Source organism: Amphiprion ocellaris, chromosome 13, assembly GCF_022539595.1.
Source record: "Amphiprion ocellaris isolate individual 3 ecotype Okinawa chromosome 13, ASM2253959v1, whole genome shotgun sequence".
NCBI classification, from domain to species: domain Eukaryota; kingdom Metazoa; phylum Chordata; class Actinopteri; family Pomacentridae; genus Amphiprion; species Amphiprion ocellaris.
In genome coordinates, this window is record NC_072778.1 from 26,935,278 (window position 1) to 26,957,653 (window position 22,376).

The 22,376-nt window shown below is 39.0% G+C and overlaps 1 protein-coding gene across 4 annotated transcripts in view; it reads left to right on the forward strand.

Moving 5' to 3' along the window:
- Positions 1–17,036, forward strand: part of csnk1a1 (casein kinase 1, alpha 1) — a 40,011-nt gene extending 22,975 nt beyond the window's left edge. For 2 of the 4 annotated variants that reach the window (XM_023292758.3, XM_023292761.3), the window contains 6 exons: positions 1,400–1,539; positions 1,857–1,935; positions 6,294–6,368; positions 6,460–6,566; positions 7,361–7,509; positions 16,280–17,036. In XM_023292758.3, the coding sequence (XP_023148526.1) occupies positions 1,400–1,539; positions 1,857–1,935; positions 6,294–6,368; positions 6,460–6,566; positions 7,361–7,509; positions 16,280–16,287 (558 nt within the window). In that variant the 3' untranslated portion in view covers positions 16,288–17,036. Of the gene's footprint in view, positions 1–1,399; positions 1,540–1,856; positions 1,936–6,293; positions 6,369–6,459; positions 6,567–7,360; positions 7,515–16,279 lie in introns of those variants that run through there. The other 2 variants (XM_023292760.3, XM_023292759.3) reach the window with 2 other exon arrangements.
- Positions 17,037–22,376: the final 5,340 nt, after the last annotated feature.

The window sequence follows — 22,376 nt, forward strand, 5'->3', positions numbered from 1 at the left end:
AACAAAATTTCAAGTGCGTATGGACATGAAGCTTAAACGTATATATAACATGGTTGCCATGTTATGGTATCTTCAGCGTGTGGAAAAACAATTTCAGTAGCATTTCCTTCTAAAAATGCAGAAAACTATGTAATGGAGGTCTTACCAACTTTTACTTCGTTTCTGGTTGTTTTACTTTTAACAACACTTCTTGTCATTGTGTGAAAACAAATTTTAAAGCATTTTCCGGCGGTGTTGGTTGTCGTGTCAGTATTTATTCTTTAAAAACGGTCGATCTATATCTTCAGTTCTAGAACTCGTGCACAACTTGTATTGAGCAACAACTGTATGGGATATATGTATTTTTACTTCAACTGAATCGAAACAAATATGTAGACATACTGACCATAATACCTGTTTCAGACTTGTTGCTGAATAAGCCCACACAGGGCAACATGCAGGAAGAACTATTTAACCAATCAATTTAAGAAAAATCTTGTTATTGATCTCCAAACCTGTCCATCTTTCAACAACCAAGCAAATCTAAACTTTAGATTAGCTGTTACATTGCAAGCATTGTGTGGTTGGGGGTAGGTCTATAGTCTTTTGTGTTTCTGATCACTGAGCACACCTTGGATGGAAAAGAACTTGATTCTGCAGCACATTTACACACAACAGAATCATAAAAAATTGAGTGGAGATAGCTGAAATAATTGTCAGAGAGTCCAGCACAAGTGCTGACTAAAGAACAGCATAGGTTTAGGAAAGCCCACTGCTTAACTGAACAAATTAGCCACCCAGGACACTAAAAGAATTTGCAGCAGTAATGATTGATAAAGTAAATGCAAAACAGAGCACCTCAAAGTCAGGTATACGCTGGGTCAGAGGAGCTCGAACTGCATTCCACTGCTGAGTCTATTACATGCATAAATCATGTATTATCTGTAGCAGACAACTTTTAGCCATGTAGAAAAAGCATTTGAGTGAGTGTGGTCCTACAGCCAATGTTTTATAAAGGAAAAATGCTAATTGCCTAATTTTGTGTTCATTTTTATAAAGTCGTAAAAGTTTGTTTACAGATTTAAAAAAAAGCATTGTTTCATAAAAATCAGCCGTAAGTGAAAAGTCTACTATGGCATGTGAGTGTAAGTTAATTTCATGTTTTGGGACATAATTGTTGATTTGACAACTCATCCCTGATGACAATCATGGTGATGCTGTCATAAGGATATCTTCATTGTGCAATAATTTTTTTTGTTTTTTTTCATTTGTGTTTCACAGCAGGACTCAGCTAATGTTTTTTTTAAATGAAGAAAATGTGTTATAGTAATTTTATACATCTTGATCTTTTTAGTACTTTTGGATTATTATCACTGGTTGGCATCACTGACTAATAACCACCATGTGTTCTCTCTGTCAGTTGTTCCTTATTGACTTTGGTTTGGCGAAGAAGTACAGAGACAACCGAACACGACAGCACATCCCCTACAGAGAAGACAAGAATCTGACGGGCACAGCACGCTATGCCTCCATCAACGCACACTTGGGCATTGAACAGAGGTCTGTGCACACAGTTACTTAATTTTCAAAGAGTAATGTAATCCTTTTATTTCCTTTTAAAATATCTTTTGAATGTCTTTATGTTAATAAATAAAGTTACATGAAAATAAATAAGGTGACATGAAAATAAATATGAGAAAACATTGTTTTTAAGTGGAGTTGGAGTGTTGTTGTTACCAACACTGCTGCAACCTGCCTCTCAGTATTTATTTTTTTGACAGTAACAGTAAAAAAGTGAATACTCTACACTTTTACTATGTCAGAGACACTAATGGCCTGCTTCTGTACTCAACTGTTAATAATGTGGTTGTCTCCAGTCGCCGTGATGACATGGAGTCATTAGGCTACGTGCTGATGTACTTCAACAGAACCAGTCTGCCATGGCAGGGATTAAAGGTAGGAAAATATTACTGACTCGTAAATGATTAAGGTACAAATTACTCACTGGAGCAAAGGTTTTTTTCTTGTCTTTTTGTATGTTTGTTTGTTAGTTGGTTTTATTAACACATAAAACTGGTGAATATTGGAAATTTGTCATATGCATAGATATGCTCCAGACAAAATTAGCAAAATAGTTTTAAGCCACCAAGCACAAGTTGTAAATTGTGTTACTACAACAACAGCTGATGGACGGTCATGTCAACGTGGTTGTAATCCTATCGAAGATATTTGATACCACATAGGATCACTCCATCTCAAATCATCAGGGACCTTCTGTTTGACTGTCTCTGATTTCTCAAGCATTGTTCATAATAGATTTAGGCTATTTTTAATGTGAAATAATTGATCATAAAAAGGAAAAATGAAAAACAAAAGTTGTTTAGTGAACTTCCACCACTAATTGAGAAGGTATGACAAGTTGTACCATAAAAAACTAAGATGTTTCTACATAATTTATGTAGAATCTCTGGAGTTTAAAAATTTATCATGCTTCCAAAGCCTACTTTGTAGGCTGAAGAAGCTGCATAAATATACTTCATGGGAGAAATGGTTGAAGGTAAAGTCTTAAGTAATTGCTATAAATATACACGTACTCCCACTTTAACTTTTTGCGCATAGTCTAGCTTATGACATTGGTCTTGAAGGCCAAGTTTATTCCCAGAGGAACGCAAATTAAGAGAATCCATTTGAACCCGATCAGTTTCTACAATGATCATGAGAATAATTTTACCACTTAAGTCTTGCTCACATCAGATTATGATTAAATATATGTCAAGGCATGTACATTCCATGTATGTATACAATGCTTGACAAATTTGTTAGACCACCTGTCATAAAAACGAGAAAACACAAATATACAAATCTGTAAAAAACTTGTTTCAAATTAAAGATAGTATTGTTATTTATTAGGCCAACAACAAACTGGAAGAGCTAAATAGTCCTTGTTCACACGTTACCCAAAAATCTTGTATGACTTCCTTTGGCCCTGATAACAGCTTGCATTCTTGCTGCCATTGTTTTATGTTCTTTTCAACAGCCTCTTGTTATTGAGCTGCAAATAGTTGCTAGCTATTCCCAGAGACTTGCACTCGATGAAAGTTTGTGTGATCGATCTATTTTTGAATTCATTATATCCCAGATCTGTTCAAAACCTCTTTCTTCCCCAATCTGATAGAATAGGATAGGATAGGATAGAATTCACTGCCATTTGCACAGGTACATCGCAGTACAGGTACATTGGAATTCTTGTACGTTACTCCGAGTCAAAATAAGAATAATTTAGCAGCAATTAAAAAGAAACAAGAACCCTGAAATAAATCACACTAAAGTTTCAATAAATTCAAATCAAATACAAATATTAGCATAAATAGATAAAAAACACAACAATCGGTAAAATACTTATTGCACATTGAGAGAGTGTTGCACATTTGTCCCTTGTAATTTGTGTGGTGTTGCAATATTTTGATGTTCTGCTGTGTTGTAGTACCTCCCCTCCTTGATGTCCAATGCCACTTGTCTGATGGTGGCCGGGAAAAAGCTGTTGTGAAAACGGGCTGTACGGGCTCTGATGCTCACTGGTCTGCTGTGTCTTAGGCCGTAGCCCAAGTTCCACCACCGAAACAGGCCATGAGCTGGATGGTGTTTGCCCTTCAGAATATTCTGCGCTTTCCACCAGCATGTGTATATATGGTGTCCATAGATGGGAGGTCAGAGCCAACAACTTTCTCTGCAGTTCTGATGACAAGCTGGAGTGATTTCCGCTCAGCCACAGTGGTGTTGAATGAGCTTGAAGAAGTTGTCTTGACCACGTCTACATACCTGAATGCATTGAATTGCGGGCATGTGATTGGCTGATTAGCTGTTTGTGTTAACAAGCAACTGAACAGGTGTACCTAATAAAATGGCTGGTGAGTGTATATACACAGATCAGGCATAACATTATGACAATCTGCCTAATATTGTGTTGGTCCCCCTTTTCCTGCCAAAACAATCCTGACCCGTCGAGGCATGGACTCCACTAGACCCTTTAAGGTGTGCTGTGGTATCTGACACCAAGATGTAAGCAACAGATCCTTCAAGTCCTGAAAGTTGTGAGGTAGGGCCTCCATGGATCGAACTTGTTTGTCCTGCATATCCCACAGTTACTTGATTGGATTGAGATCTGGGGAATTTGGAAGTGAAGTCAGCACCTCAAACTCGCTGTTGTGTTCCTCAAACCATTCGTGAACAGTTTTTGCTTTGTGGCATGGCGCATTATCCTACTGAAAGAAGCCACACAGCCATCAAGGAATATTGTTTCCATGAAAGTTTGTACATGGTCTGCAGCATGTTTAGGTAGGTGGTACGTGTAAAGTATCATCAACATGGATGACAGGACCCAGGGTTTTCCAGCAAAACACTACTAAAGCAGGTCACTGGTTCACCACTGTTCCTACCTTGGACCACTTTTGATAGATGCTGGTCACTGCAGACCATTAACACCCCACAAGAGCTGCAGCTTTGGAAATGCTCTGACCCAGCCGTCTAGCCATCACAGTTCGGCCTTTGTCAAACTCGCTCAAATCCTCACAGAGTTTAAGCGTAGGTACATGCATTTTTCTGGTACCTGCATAAGAATTTACCTTCAAGCATCTGTTCCAATACAGTGTTTCCTGTAGGATTTTTTTTCAGTAGCGATGGCGGGAGCCGGGAGCCGTGGCGACGTAAACAAATGACATTTGACTGCAGATTTTACTTGTACAACCTATTGGCCAGTTGAAAATAGCTTTTTAAAGGCTGAATGTATGAAAAAAAAAATTGGAACAAGCTCATCTGAAAATGCAGTCAGCAGTTACATCATGGTGTGTAGATATTGGCTTATTGCTATCATGTAGTTTACTCATGTTAGCGACACTGAGTTTTCACCAGGCCCAATTAACTAAAGCTATTGATATGTTACGTAATGTTAGCTGGAAATCAATATTTTGCGAATGTTTATTTAACTTACGAGTTATCTTAAGCTAATAACTTTTCTCTGGTAAGTCGCTGCCCTATTTTCCCAGACGACACTCCTCTGACTCTGACCTCATGCCTGGATGCTTGACGTGACGTCACTTTCAAGGCCGCGCTCTCGCGAGGAATTAATGTCGTATTAACCCGACGTATCAAAGAGTAGATAGTGAGCAAGATAGTTATCTGTAGTTTACCTTAGTACTCCTGAGTACCTGACACAGTGCAGAACTCTACTGTGAAGGTGGAGACATGCAGCGGTGGAGTATTTGAGACAATTTTAAAAAAAGAGAGAGAAATTTGAAGAAGCAGCAGCTAGGATTTAGGAATGGTGGCCCACAGCTGCTAAATGAATCTAGAGGAAACACCTGCAATAAGTAGATAAATTCAGCAGCTGTAATAGGTGAAGTCACAGTTCGGTCCATTTCTCCAGCCTACAAAGTGGGGTTCAAAAACAAAAAATAGGCCCTTGTTTTAAATTTAAAAAAAGATTTTCAAAATCGCATTTACAGAACAGCTTCGAAACTCCAGAACTGTCTTCTACTTGGAATAGGCTATCTAGCAATATTTTTCTTTTTGCGCTACAACTTGTCATATCTGCTTAATCAGCAATGAAAGTTAAATTAAAATATTATTTTTTCATTTTTGTGATAAATATTCAATATTAACATTAAAAAGTATTCCGTTTGCTTTGTGTTGGATTATTGTGTCATGCAACTACATATGGTTCAGGGGGAAAAAAAATCACTGGTTTACTTCTGCAACATCATTTGTTTTCGTAGTATATTCTCAAAAAGTTGAAGTAGTCATGTAAAGACATGACTACTTCAACTTTTTAAAAAAACTTTTATTTCAACTCATCAATAGTCAGGAATTATTTGAGCTGCTTGTCCAATGTTACATATTTGAGTGCCATGATATAATTAAAAGGAAGAGGGAATATTTTAGGCTTTTATCTTAGTAGTTCCTGATATGCTGTCGTTTCAACATAGCCTCAAATTTCAATGTGCGAAAAATGTGTTGAAAGTGGATCAACTGACAATTTAAAAAAAAAATCTTTCTACAAAAGTGTTTGGTACATCGAGCTAAAATTGAAAAAATACAGCATACTTTTAAATAAATGATAGTTTATGCTCTAAAAATGACAGGCAAATCAAAGCTCAGCTGAAATGGTCTCAAAACTTTGATAATTTGAGATAGGATAACCCATATGTGTTGCAAATATTAATGTGCTGATGCTGATAGTGTCACAGAGATTATAAACCTCAAGACATTTCAGTGGCAGTATATTGCTAGTAATATTAGTGTTTTTGTGTTTTGTTCAGGCTGCCACAAAGAAGCAGAAGTATGAGAAGATCTCAGAAAAGAAGATGTCCACCCCTGTTGAGGTCCTCTGTAAGGTAAAAACACATTAAACAAGGACTGTGGTCAGTGGTTCGCATATCTTACTCTACATCCACACAACTCTGCTGTATGAATGCATGTTTCCAGGGTTTCCCAGCAGAGTTTGCCATGTATCTGAACTACTGCCGTGGCTTGCGCTTTGAAGAGGCTCCGGACTACATGTATCTGCGTCAACTGTTTCGCATCCTCTTCAGGTAAATACGCTGGCAATTGTTACCAGTTTTGATGTCACTGTTGATTGACTGATACTTTTTTCTGTATAACTTTGACAAAATTAACTGTTAATCGTAAGTACAATTCTGCAGTCTCTGAACTCCTGTCTTTGTCTCCTGCTACAGTGAAGCCCAAAATTATTCATAACCATGCCAGATTTTGATTAACAGTGAAATTTGTGGCTGTTCATGAAATGGGTAAGGCCATAAGGCTATGTCCAAGTGTTTCTATGTACAAGTAGCCAATCGTGAAAAGCAAAATCAACAAGTACAAGAAATTTCACACTTTGAAGAATCTGAAATTGAGTGGTAGGAAGCGTGACCCGCACTAGCAAGAATCCAAGGATCACCATCAAGGATATCCTTATGAATCTAAATAATTCTGTTACCAGTATCTCAAAGGACACACTCCAAAAAACACTGGGCTTTTGGGCTTAACTGAACATGCTCCCTCTCCTTCATTGATTGTTTATAATTGTGGGAGTATAAATACATGAATATAGCAGTCATTAGGCACATACTTTAAGTCCAGAATGTGTATACTTTCAGCATCTATGAGTAAATATCTTTCTACCTTTTTTGTCCTTTTTTTCCTTTCTTCCAGCTCCCTGTCTGACTTTCCTTTCTATTCAGCTCTGGTTTCTGATGCTCTGCAGTTTTTACTTGCTTAGTTCGTCTATTCCTTCCCTTCTGCCCTTTGTTAATTCTTTCAAACAACTGACTGTGTATAACTGTTTATGCATATTATGTTGATATAGTATGTTTATGTGTTTTAGGACTCTGAATCATCAGTATGACTACACATTTGACTGGACCATGCTGAAACAGAAAGCAGCTCAGCAGGGGGCCTCCTCTGGGGGCCAGGGCCAGCAGGCACAAACCCCCACAGGCAAGCAAACTGACAAACCCAAGCCTAACATGAAAGGTTAGTAGCAAACAGCCAAGTGACGTTTTTTACAGACACCAATTGCTCATACATTCATTTAGCATTAAAGACTATTAGACATTGTTTTAGTCCCTAACCCATACCCCAGTGCCCCTTTTATTAAAAACACAAAGAAAAAAAATACATGAACAGCAAATTGGAAATCAGTAGCAAAACATCTCTTGATACATGCTGGAATTATGATGCCAAACAGCATTATAAGTTTGAGGAGGCACCCTAAAAAAATTATTGATACAATTGGTCTGTCTTGCAGAGGCAAAGACGTCCTTGGGGAATTTGACTACTAACTTTGTTGCCATGATATTCTGTTCCTTTGTGGGGGCTTGAAGACGGGCTTTCTCCGCTGTGACACTGTTTTAATACTGACAAAATGGTCTGATCAAACAACTCTGACTTTTCTGCAGTGTTTCTTCATTAACTTACCCTCTCCAAACTAGATAGTGTTCATTGATTGTTGATTGGTTTTTCCCTCCTTACTGCACACTTGTTTTCCTGTGTTAATGGACTGTGACCTGAATTATCTACACATTATGTCAAGTTGATTATGACCAGCTGTGACTCACTGCAAACCACAACGTAGTACTCCCAGGGAATAAAGGGTATGTATGGGATATCACAGTATGCAGAAGTTGAATGAAGTCATTTCTGAAGCCTCAGTGCATTCCCATATGTGATCAAAAGATTAAGTACTGTTTTGTAATTGACCTAACAGTCCAGCTCACAAAGAATCGATGTACAAGTTATGAAAGCTGAAGCTCGGCAAACTATTTTTCAAGAGGCATTGTATTAGTGAATAACCAAGCCTGTGGTTTTCTAGATGAAAGATTTTTAACAACCTGCCCGCAGACAAATGTTATTTTTAAAGCCATTGGTTCTTAACTGATGGGTCGCAGTGCTGTTTTGAGTAGGTTGCAGATGTTTGCGTGAGGATAAAACAAAGTAGATAGCAGGAAAGTTAAACCTTTTTCTGTGTTTTAATTTTAAAGTACATATGTTTCCCATGGGTGCTGCTGCAGCTACAAGATCCTGGTTTGCGTCCTGGCCTTTCTGCATGGAGTTTGCATGTTCTCCCTGTGCATGCGTGGGTTTTCTCGGGTTCCTCCCACAGTCCAAAAACATGCTGAGGTTAACTGATAATTCTAAATTGTCCGTAGGTGTGAATGTGATTGTATTTGTCTCTTTGTGTGTGGCCCTGCTATAGACTGGCAACCTGTCCAAGGTGTCCCCTGTCTTCACCCTAAAGGCTGGGTTATGCTTTCTGCACAAATGAGCAGTGCGGAAATAAGACGCTTGGAAATCCACTCGACAGACCGTGTGTGACTTTATACTCCATGCGGCGTCTGCTCCCACAATGCAGGGCCAGTGTATCGCAAACACACATCTACCTGGTCTTCTGAAGTACTAAGCCAGAGTAGAAGTAGTTTGCCATTGTTTACACCACCTACAACATGGCATTTTACCGAATAGTTGCATTTCAACAGTTATAATTTCACACCATGAATTGTTCATAACCCAGTTGTCACGGTGATCTCTGTGTGATGAATTGTATAAATGCACATATTTCTGGACTTCAGCTGCTAGGAGCTCTTGTTCTTCCGCCAGCCTTCTGCGTGTCTCTGTCCACATAGAAAAATTTGGAGGTGTGCGACATGGAAATTTTCCACTTAACAAGGGACGTGTGAGGGGGTGTGGCTGCTAAAATGACGCAATTCGTCTGCACGGACCTTGCGGACGCAGCAAGCATAAAACAAGCTTTAGTCAGCTGGGATAGACTCCAGCCCCCCCGCGACACTAATGAGAATTAAGCAATGTATAGATAATGGATGGATAGATGTTTTCCATGAGACAGCACATTGGTGCAGCCATCTGCTGACAATGTTGTCATGACAACAGTATCCTAGAGTAATGTTGATAGATCAGTAAGGTTAAGCTCTTTTGAGCATTTGTATGGTGAATTTAAAAAATGCGACCACGACTCCATTAAATATGGATTTTCTTGCATTGACAATGAAAAGTAAGACCAAAACCTCAATGTGCTGGTTGCAGCAAGTGCTGGCACGTGAAAAAAAATGAGAACACATTCAGAAAATAAACACTCTGCTTCTAAAGACAAACATGTTAAATACTTTCAAAAATTACTCCAAAAGTTAAGGGCTTCAAAATTGCCTGACGCCTTCTTGTTTGAAGCAAGAGCAGGAACTCTGTGCACGTTACAGCATTGCACACCGTATTGCTATGTCCAAGAATCTCCATACCAGTGCAGGGAGCTCACTATGCATACTCAAGGATGTGCTTAATGAGTCTGCCACAGATGAACTTGAGAGAATTCCACTGTCAATTGATGCCGTACGTAGGCAAATTCAAGAAATATAGATTATTACTGTGTACACTCCCCTATCAAAAAAGTCTTGGTTAGAATTTTACAGTTGAATCATAGAATGCTCATGAACTGTAAGGCATAACAATCAAATTCAGTTCAATTCTATTTTATTTATATAGCGCAAATTCACAACATATGTCATCTCACAGCACTTAACATAGAACATGAATTTTAAACAGAGAAACAGAGAACCCAACAGTCCAAAGTTGCCATTGGATTCCCTATGAGCAAGCAGTCGGCGATAGTGGAAAGAAAACAAATCCCTCCCCTCCTAAAATAAGGAGGGGAAAACAAACCTCCGACAGAGCCAGGCTCAGGGAAGGCAGCCATCTGCCTCAACCGGTTGAGTGGGGGGATGAAAGGATTGGGATGGGGTAGGAGGATGGCAGATCCTGTCTAAGGGACGTGTCCCTCTATTGAATTCCCTGACACAAAGTGACTGGAAACAGCTTTTGCCTTCATATTTATCATATTTGAACACATTCTGAAGACAAAATATGTTTAAATACTGATTTTCAACAAGTGCAAGGTTGCTGTTTTTCATGCTTTTAAACAGGGTTTTGGGGGCTGGAAAGGCCACTTTTGCAACGTGGTTTTTGTTATCAAAATAACTGCTTGTGTTATCGTTCAGGGTTTGTTGGCATACGGAACATATGATGACAAATTGTTTGGAATGAAAGCAGTTGTGCAATTCTTCAAGGAACCTCTCTGGTCCCTTTGATCTGCTGCTTTGCATAGTTAACAGCTTGAATAATTTCTTGACGTTCTAATAGCATCAAGGGACGTTTAAGCTTCTCAATCATTTAAATGTTTATTTTTGTCAAAGAAAACATTAAAGTTTGAGATATTGACACTGATCTCTGTGGTATAAATAAGATGTGAAATTATTCAAAACTGTCATCAAGCACATTTACTATTACAATTCTATTACTATTCCTTGGCCTTATTCTTATCCATTCTTCCGGAGTGATTTTCACTGCGTAGCTCATCATGCGGCTTTGAGAAAGACCAAACAAATTGTATATCAAAACTAACAGCTCAATCAGGAATGCTGTGCTATGACGTTTGGTTGTAATTCGTCACGCAGTTTTTACTAAATTTGCCAAAAACTGTTTTAAAAATCCCCGCCGCAATGAATGGGAAGTTGACAGGGCAACTGCCAAAATCCAGTCATCTTTGGAACCCTGTAAATCTGGCATAATTTACAGTAAAAACTTCATTCAGTTTGATTAGGCCACACGGCTTTGAATGTTATTTGTCAAAAGCCGTGGGATAATATCTTTTACTGTTTGTATGCAGTTGCAGTTTAAGTTTCATGAGTTTTTGTTTTGAATTCTAATTTTTCCTTCAGTTAGAGTGGGTCACACTTGACATCACCCTTTCATCCCCCACTCTAAATTTTGACCAGAAAAAATTTAGAAAAAGTGCAATTACCATTGTCTCCTCTCCCATGAATTACACTCTACACAAATGATTTATACATACATTTCTAGGCATTTTTGTCCTCTTTCACCCAGTGTGCCTCTCATTGCTGCAGGATGCACGACTTCCATTTTTTCATAAATCCTCTCAGAGCATAAAGTGCACCACTCATTGACACTCTGTTCTCCAAAATGTTGGGTGAAAATCAGAAACTGAGAGTCTCATTAACCTCCCACCAAATCTATATAATGTACACTAAGCACATGGAAATACATGAGCTTATTCAAAACAAGATTTTGCCTCACACAGTCAAAAGCATTTTTCAATAGGACTTATTGTATTTGAGCTGTGACTGTTTGTTCTATGAGATCATCTTTAGTCTACTCCTCTCTCTGCACCCAAGGTAAAGTTAAAGCCCCTAGTTAGTGATCAGGATGTATTGAGGTACACTACTCTCTCAAAATACAAATTCTGAAATGGTAGAAAAGGCTTACTAGCCACTGATGGCTTTTTAAAATGAACACACCACCTCATGTCTTCCTCCTGTGGTCGACTGTCTAAACGATATCAACCTGATATTCAATGGAGCTTTCCAAGCAGTGCTTCTTTCTGACTCTTTCTCATTCACCTTGCTGGACAAACCATTATTTGTTTGGGTTCACTTTCAAAATCATAGTCTCTACCCAGCTCTATTGTGACCTGGGTTCAAAGTTTTTTGATTTAAAAAACTGCCTCAATTCCATAGCCCTCGACAAACACTGGTATTTACAGGGAGTCAACAGGATTCTGTGAAGTAAGAGCTCAAAGATATTAAAAGGAACTGGTCAGAGTTTATGAAATATGCTGGCTTATCCATGTAAAAATGTACTTTAAAATGATGCTTTTTGTCATTATAGCAGGACATGTCAACTGGCAGATGTTGCACTGTCACTCAAAAATTTTCAGAAATTTTCTAGTTAGTCTTACTGACAAAGTGTCATAATTTTGAGCTGCATCAAAGTCAAACCAGTTGCGACATGGATTTCAGGAAAAGTTCTGTTAGCCGTCACGTGTAAATTGATGAGAGAGCAATTTATTCTTTACATTTGTACAAATCAATAAACCCAGCTGGTTGAAACTTGGAAGCAAGAGGACCAGTGTCTGGGTCTTTGTGCATCTTCCAGGGCACTGAAATTGCCTCTGGGTTGCTGTGTAAGTAAGGGTATGGGGGCTGTTGTGGCGACATTTGTCTTTGGAGATTACAGGACCTCTTTGCTGGTCAAGTTGATGGTTCCTGCTGTGGTAGAGATGCACTATATTGGCCAAAGTATTGGGACCTGGATTTAGGTGTTCCAATCACTTTGATGGCCACGGGTGTATAAAATCAAGTACCTGAGCATGTAGACTGCTTCTACAAATATTTGTGAAAGAATGGGTTGCTCTCGGGAGCTCAGTGAATTTATGCGTGGTACCAAGACACGTTGCTACCTAAGTCTATTTGTGAAATTTCCTCAGTCCTAAATATTCCACGGTCAGTTGTTTGTGGTATTCTAATAAAGTGGAAGCAATTGGGAACAACAGCAACTCGACCACAAAGTGGTAGGCCACATAAGGCCACAGAGCGTGGTCAGCAGATGCTGAGGTGCACAGTCTGCAGAAATTGGCAGCTTTCTGCAGAGTCAATTGCTACAGACCTCCAAGCTTTGTGGAGCCTTCAGATTAGCTCAGGAGCAGCACAGAGAGCTTCATGGAATGGGCTTCCATGGTTGAGCCGCTGCATCCAAGCCTGACATCACCAAATGCAATGCAGTGGTCTAAAGCACACCACCATTGGACTCTAGGAGCAGTGGAGACACGTTCTCTGGAGCGACAAATCGCACTTCTCTGTTTGCCAATCTGATGGATGAGTCTGGATTTGGTGGTTGCCAGGAGAACTGTACTTGCCTGACTGCACTGTGCCAAGTTTGGTGGCGAGGGGATTATGATGTGGGGTTGTTTTTCAGGGGCTGGGCTTTGGCCCCTTAGTTCCAGTGAAAGGAACTCTTAATGTTTCAGCATACCAAGACATTTTGGACAGTTTCATGCTCCCAACTTTGTGGGAACAGTTTGGGGATGGCCCCTTCCTGTTCCAACAGGACTGTGTACCAGCACACAAAGGAAGGTCAATAAAGACATGGATGACAAAATTTAGTGTGGAGGGAACTTGACTGGCCTGCACAGAATCCTGATCTGAACCTGATAGAACACCTATGGGATGAATTAGAGTGGAGACTGAGAGCCAGGCCTTCTCGTACATCATCAGTGCCTGACCTCACAAATGCGCTTCTAGAAGAATGGTCAAAAAAATTCCTATGAACACACTCCTAAACTTTGGGGAAAGCCTTCACGGAAGAGTTGAGGCTGTTATAGCTGTAATGGTGGGCCAAGTCCATATTAAACCCTACACATTAAGAATGGGATGTCATTGAAATTCATGTGCATGTAAAGGCAGATGTCCTAATACTTTTGGCAATACAGTGTTTGTGTGTTTAATGGTTGTGCCTTTGTACGGACCAGCAGAACCTGCGACTTTGAAGACAGTGACGCATACACCAAATGCTCACTTTCTGATTTGTCTCATTTATCACTACATACCATTTCCTGATGCTGCTAAAATGTGACAGGTTTCAAGAAAAAATCAACAGTAGAACTCATGACTGTGTTTAATAGTGAAAGTAAGAACACTTCCACATGCACAATGCAAAGGGAACTCAAAGGATTGGGACTAAACAGCTGTGTAGCCCTGAGAAAACCACTGATCAGTTAGGCTAGTCAGAAAAAAAAATTCTGTTTGCTATGGAGCATAAAGATTGGACTCTGAAACAATGGAAGAAAGTCATGTGATCTAATGAGTCCAGATTTCCAAAGTGCTGGGCCCATCAGGATAAGAAGAGAGGCTGATAAAGTGATGCACTCATCATGCCTGGTTCCTACTACAAGCCTGTAGGGGCAGTGCTACGATATGGGGTTGCTGCAGTGTGTCAGGTCTAGATTCAGCAACGTTATGTGCCCATAGATGCCGGGATTTGTCGGGCTCATATTGTGAATGAGTGGTTCAGAAAGCATGAGATATCATTTTCACACATGGATTGTTGTCCACAGAGTCCAGACCTCAGCCCCACTGAAAATCTTTGGGATGTTCTGGAGAAGACTTTGTGCAGCGGTCCAACTCTCCCATCATAAATACAAGATCTTGGCAGAAAATTAATCTAACTCTGGACAGAGATAAAAGCTGAGACATTGCAGAAGCTTGTTGAAATGATGCCTCAGTGAATGTGTGCCATACTCAAAGCTAAAGGCGATCCAACAAAATATTAGAATGTACGACTTTTTTTTTTTTTTTTTTTTTTTGGACGGACATTGTATTTTAACAACAGGTCTGCGACCAAGGGTGCCATTGGGGCCCTCTGGTGTCCCTGTGATCCTAATATTATTCCTCCAAAATCATCTTTTTTTCAGTTAGGCGTCCCAGTTGCTTGACCTATTGTTGTGTCAGTGCCATTAAAGCAGACTGCATATCCCAGTGTATTGCAATGTGGTTAATTCTGGGTTCATGGCTGTTTTTTAGTCCTTAATCCTCATTCTAATCATATGTATATTTATTATAAATTTTGTCGTTTCACTCTTCAGGACTGCTGTTTTTATCATAACTACAAAGTCTGCACACAAGGAGGGAAGCAATTCACGTTTAAAGACTTCGATGTCTCACATATTTTAATGACTGTGTCTTGACTCTTCAATAGCATGGCCAGTTTATGATTTGGTTACAAAGCATACATGCTTGTAATTTTTTTATAGCCCCAATATTGGTCAAAATAGCTTCACAACACTTTAAATAACCCAGAGTCTGAACCCCTTAGAGCAAGGATTAAAACAACATACAACTTGCAAATAACCTATATGTACGATACATAAAAGATTGGCAAGAAGATGCCTGTAGTAGCACAGCTAAGGGATGGTTCAGTGTCACTGGACCCAGCCACAATTAAGAGTGGCAACATGATCAAGTAGTAGTAGTTTGACATCCTTTATAGATTTTTAAAGTTGATCTCAGCTTTACAGTGGTACATATTATGCTATTCCTGCTTTAGTTAACAGAATCCTGATTCATCCAAACCATTACTTGATTGTGTATCAAAGTTAAGACGAACTAGTTAGACAAACTTTTCTGTCGTGCAGTCAGCTGTTTTGAGAAGATGATTGCATTTGATGGCTTTGTGGTGTTCTGTGTACACATCAGACTAAAAGCGGTCAGCCAATACTACTGCGATGAATGAATCTGTCACTCATATTAAGCAGTGTTTAGGTGTTTATTTTCATTCCCTTCCATGCACATTTGTGTTAGGAATATGATTATTTTGTAAAAATCCCCAAGCTTTCTTTTTAATTTTCTGCTAATGAAATAACAGAGGTCAAAACATACATCAGTGATTCATCTTCCTTCATGCAAGAAGAAAAATGGCATAATTCTTTGATGTATCTTGCTTTGGCCTTTGAAGCATTTTCAGTGACTTTTATTCTCTGTGTTGAAGGACATCTTTTGAGTGAAAGTTTTGAAACTTGATGTCTTGAAAAAAAATCTGTACTGCTATAGAAATTATTTCAAGATGTGTATGCACTAGATCAAGGAATTCCGTCCTGTGTAAAGTGTGTTCAAATTACCTGATAAAGCAATGCAAAGTGAGTGATGGCTGTTCAGACCAACTGAAATATTGAACTGTACTTAAGATATGTCCTGTGTCACAGTTCCTATTCTTTATCGTACCAATCTTGCCTCCTTGTTGTTTCCTTTCTTTGCGGCTGACCACCTGCTTTCAGACAATAACCAGCTGATGTGGCTGTTCAACCTGTCTATCTCTGGCACCATCACCTGTAGACTTCAGATCACTGTGGTAATAGTGCTTCCTGTGTTTTTGTCTGTGTCTTTAGGATTCTGATGGGTCTCTGCCCTGAGCAGAGCTGCTGATGCGTTGGTAACCAGGACCAACAAGTCTCTCTTCCTGGACAAGCGACAAACAGAAAGTCTGTGTCTTTCCTTCCATCACAACTATCTATGTAATGGAAATATATAGATTTACACACGCCTTTGTCAGTTGTGTTATCTATATAATCATATGTGTATATATAATGAAACTCCACTCTGAAAGAAAAATAAATTTTTTTAGGATGTGGAGGCTGTAGCCCCCTGCCCCCGACCCAAGACACACCCCACACCCTTCCATCCCTGTTTGCCCTTCTTTCAGTGTTGACTTTACGTAAAGTTTCTTTGGAAACTGAAGTTAAGATAGTCAGCTGACCTTTTGTTTCTCTCCCAGTGAAACTGTCTCAAAGCTTATCTTTCCCTTCTCACTCCTTAATTATTTCACTCCCTCCTTTTACCAAGAAAATGTTAAAACATGTAAACCTAAAACCTGTTCTGTCATTTTGTTTCATAACTGAATGATGAACCCTGGATGTTATTTACTAAAAAAATCAAAACTGTTGGATTTTTTTTTCTTGTTTTCTTTTTGTTTTCCTATGGTGATTAGGAGTTTGCCTGTTGACAATATAAGCGGCTGACAGCAACAGTCAATGGTAGAATGATACTCTGGCTCTTTCCCTCTCTCTAGAGCTCTGAATTATTAAATCTGTTGTAAAACCTATGGTCTTCTCCAAAAATGCCAATAAAAACATTACATAACTCAGACTTTCAAGCACTAGTTATTGTCAACCACCTGCACAATAAAAGCGTACTTAAATGTGAAGCACTGGTTGTGTCCTGAACATATATAACTGATGGGGACGAACAATTCTGAGGCCCCAGTTGTACTTCTTGAACATTTTTTTTTCAATATGCGTGCACTATTCAAAAGTAGTTTGTTTTTACAGTGATGCTACCTCTTCCATTGTTGTTTTGTTCTTTTTAATCTGCCACCACACAGTGTTACACATGCAGTACTGAACTTTATACACAAATTATTCTTTTAAGTCTGTTCTTTTAAATTGTATCTTAAGACTCTGTGTGTGCGAGATTGCAAAACTGAACTGCTTTTTGAACTTGCTTTTTAGCTTAATTTAATGTCCCCAGTGTGTGTAGAGTTCCACAAAATACAAGAAAGAATCATTTAATTTCCTCCATTTTTAAAAAGTGTGCTCCCAAGCAGCCCTTCAGCTTTAGTCTGTTTACAAAGAAGACCAAATGCTTTGTTGTTGGCTGCAAGCTCACGAGTCATCATTACCTGACATTTGAAGAATTGAAGACCCGCCAGTGCAAGGTGTTTGCCATGAAATTTTATTGGTAATTTTAATTTTACTTGAATCCTATTAAACAGATCTGAGATTTATTTAATTCAGAAACAATTCACACAAATGTTTCATCCAAAGCAAGTCTCACAAAATATTAAAATTTTTGGTTAATATATGTGAATAAGGACTATTTAGTTGTTCCAGTTTATTTGCCTAGTAAATAAAAATGCATTTTTTTTTGTCTGAAACAAGTTTTTGACAAACTTGTAAAATGTTTGTTTTTTCTGACAGGTGGTCTAATACGCTGTATGCATGTGTGTGTGTATATATGCATGTATATGTTGTGCGTGCACTGTTAAATATACACACACACACACACATATATATATATATATTTTATATTGTGCATATATGTATATATGTGTACATATATGTGTGTGTATATATATATATATATATGTGTGTGTAGTGTAAAAGTAGTAATGCATGTACAAGATCAATCATGTACATGCATTACTATAGAACATTTAGGTTACACAAATGAAAATATGATAGAAATATGGTGGTACCAAGAATACATCATGCAGGATCTGGTCACATCTATACCTTCCTGAGTATTAAACAGGAAAGTAACAATGAAAAGATATTTTTACTTTTATAACATTTAATCATGAATGAGAGTAATGGATGTGATGGTGACAATTAAATCTAAAGCTCACCAGACCATCTGGCGTCACTAGATGGCACTGTGGTTCCATGTTGGAGGACTCCCACCACATGGCGTAGAATTAGAGTAGACGCTGTCAGTAAAACCAGGCCTTTCCACTCAATAAACCACACTTTGATTTTTCAGTGCAATTAGTAGAGCATCAATACACTTCAGATTCTCTTACCTACATTCTATGGAAGGTATTTACCCCCCTTGGAAGTTTTCCCCTTTTGTTGCTTTCCAACATTAAATCATGGTCAATGCAATTAGATTTTTTTTTTTTTAAGAACAGTGACAGAATGATGGACCTTTCTTCCTCTCTCCTCAGTCGTATTGAATGTATTCGTATGCATGTACTGGCCAGACTACTGTATTAATTTCAAATGTTACCTATCGAAATCCCAAGATCAACTTCTGACAACCTGGACAGAATGATCTCAAAATTGATATGGCAAAATAAGCAACCAAAAGTCAAACTTAAAACTTTGCAGCTCTCAAAGTCAAATGGAGGCCTTAAGCTTCCACACCTGAAATATTATTTCTGGGCCTCATAAATGAAGCCTCAAATAGCATGGATCCTGTCACGATACGTGGGGAATTTGAACCCAAAGTGAGAGCAACACAGAGCAGTCGGCAGGCAGCTCGCAGTTAAACTGATTTATTTACAAAACGCTACAAAAAACCCCAAAGGCAACCACTCACTAGAGGTGAGGGAGAGGAGAATGCAGGCTCCAGGGGAGCGGCAGTCTGGCGAGGCTCACACTGGTGCTCACCACATCCAGGGGACACGCCAGATTACAGGAGCAGTCGGGGGTCCACGTCCCCTATCTGGGGGATGGCTTCCAAAGCCTCTCTAGGGGGGAGTCCAGGTCCTCTATCCAGAGGATCATCTGGAGGGGAAAGGCAGGCTGCTCCAGTGTCGCACCGTGTGTCCAGTGGAGACCAACAACAAGAATGATGTCTTTATTGCAGAGGTGATTGTAATGATCTGCAGGCGTGTAGACGTAGCAGCTGCCCTGCATCCCAGAGACAAAGCGGCAGAGGAGAGGATGGCTGGAAGGGGGCGTGGCTAGGCTGAGGCCATGACAGATCCAGAATGACACACACACGCTGGCTTCATATTTCAGTTTCAGATGGCTCTGCTAAGGGACTAGCACAAAGGACTATGACTACTCTTAATGTGTGAAGGAAAATGAAGTCGGCTTTGGGCATACCAAAATTCTCACCGTTAGCAAGCACTGAATGTGTGAAGACCTTCATACCCAACAACTTAGATTCTGGCTTTAGAAAAGGGTCAAACCATGAACATGTTTATTTGCACCAGTTAGGCAACTTTTAAAAAGTAAATGGCAAACTATATGACATATTTTTATTAATGAACCCACACAACACCCTTCAGATCAAACAGAGGTGGGGCGCGGAGGCAGACAAGGACATTTCACGGGATACTTGTATGGAGGTTTGCACCAAGGTACATTTAACCACTAATTCAAACACATGGGGGGAATTCAAATGGAAAGTAATCAGTAGATTCTTTAGAACACCAGTAATAACAGCTAAAATGATGCCGAGCTCATGCTGGAGAGACTGTGTGACACTCATCCCAAAGCACACCCACCTGTTCTGGTCGTGTCCCAAATTGTCCATCTGTTGGAAAGATCCTTTTGATGCTCTCAGACAGATTTTTCAACAAGATATTCCACAAGACCTGGCAGTTGAGGTTCTGCAACGGCCCGGTTGTAGCCTCCCATCCAGGCCTGGATGGGAAGGCACAAGAAACACCTTTTAAACGCTTTACTCACAGCAGCTCTGAAGTGTGTAACTCTTAGATGGAGGAAACCTGATCCCTCTACATATAACACCTGGATTGAGGATGGATGCAGTTCTGCTTTGTTTCTACTGATTTCGTGACACTTATCTCTTAAGGATACTCCCTTTCTATTTTCATGCCTACCATATACAGTTATAAAGACGATGTTGGTTTGCTGTTTATACCTGAGAATGGACAATCTGGAGTGGAATGTGTTTATTTATTTATTAATATTTTACTTTATCTAATTATTGAATTTTTTTTGGTTTGTTTGTTTACTTTGTTCTGTTTTCTCCTCTGTACTGTTTTGTCTTGCTTAATTTCATGTTGCTGTTCTGTCTGGCAACTGATAAAAAAAAAAAGAAGAAGAAAGGAAACTTGTGCTTTGTAAACTGTACGAATCTTAAGAAATGTGAATAAAGATTAAGTTTAAAAAAAATATGTGTATCTGTGATGGAAACTCTTGAACTTGAATTTCATTTGGGGAAAAAGGAAGAAATTTGTTAGTTTTATAACTGGAGGCTCTTCCATAATAAAACTACCATTTGTTTTCCTAGTGTTAGCTGCAGACCCACCTGTCGGCAGCAGTGCTGGTCCTTGATATGCAGGTAGGTTTGTCCTGTTTGCTGACTGACACAGAATGTGATGGGTTTTTTTTTCTTTGTCTGATGTCCATGGAGTAATCGCAAAGGCACGTAATGATCACAGAAACGTGTAACCTGGGGCCACTGTTGATAGCGAGGTGTCCCATGACTCATGACAGTTCCATTTTATGCACACACTCAGTTCACTTGCACTGTCACAGTCTCGGTACTTTTTAATAATCAACCTAGTATGGGAGATTTTGAACAACATTCTCTGTAGCTGCACCCAGGCTCTGGAACAAGCTCCCCCCCCACCATCACTGACCTGGGTCTTTTTAAATCACAACTCAAAACCTTCCTGTTTAAAATGGCTTTAATACCTAGTGGCATGGTGACATTTTATTACTTTTATTTCTTTTAGATGTTATATTTTAGCGCTGTTTCATTGCAGTGTATTTTATTGTTTTATTTTTACGGGCTGCACAGTGGAGTGGTGGTTAGCGCTTCTCACCTTGCAGCTAGAAGATCCCTGGTTTGCGTCCCAGCCTTCCTGGATCTTTCTGCATGGAGTTTGCATGTTCTCGCTGTACATGTGTGTTGGTACTCCAGCCTCCTCCCACAGTCCAAAAACATGCTGAGGTTCATTGATTATTCTAAATTTGCCCGTAGGTGTGAGTACAAGTTTGATTGATTGTTCTGTTTTAAGTTACTGTATTGTTTTTAAGTGATTTTCTTGTTGTTTACTGTGAAGCACTTTGGTCACCCTTTGGAATGTTGTAAAGGGCAATACAAATAAACTTTAATTGACTGATTGATTATGAAAACAACTCTTTAAAGAATGGTGTTCCATCGCAGAGTTCTAGAAAGTTGTAGAAGACCCACTGAAGCTGTTTCTGCCACACACGATGGTCCAACATCTTGCTTTGTTAGTTTTCCTTTCATTTGTCATCCATCTGTGTTTTTGAACCATACAAGCATTAAACTCTTACAGCAACTATTTCTAATCAGTTCATCCACAGATATGAGGCTACTGATAGCTCCTGTTTTGACAGATTATTACCAGCTATCTGTCTTTTTGGTCTATTGCATTCTTACCTCTTGGTTATTTTCTCACACTGCAATCTTTTCTTATACAATATGATGTGCATGGCATCCTTAAAATGAAATGAGAGTGAACAACCTATGATGTGCATATTTTATTATGATTTTCATTTATTCTGTAATGATACATTTATACATTCTTATATATATATCTCATGTTTTCCATGCCATTATAGTGTTGTATGTTTTAACTAAAGCTGATCTCATGATTCATTGCATCCTGTTAGCTTCACATTTAGAGTGCACCGTTTAATAATGTTCAATTCTACAGTAATATAGTATTCTCACTGTATTCATTCATTACTTTGTTTTTGCTTGCATCTGACCAGAACAGTTCATCGATGTTCTCTTTTAAGTACTGCATTTCAGTTGTTGTTGAACTCAATCTTCTGCTACTCTTCCTCTAGAAAGAAGAACAAAATATTGTATTTTTTACTTTGCTATCTGACAGTTGTTGTTACTAGTTTACAGAATTTACACATTTTACATTAAGACTGTGATCAAATTATAACGTGCAGTTTATAGCTATAGCGTCTTGTGATGTTTAGATACACCGAGAAAATACATCTTTTGCAGTGCTCAGTAAATGACAATATG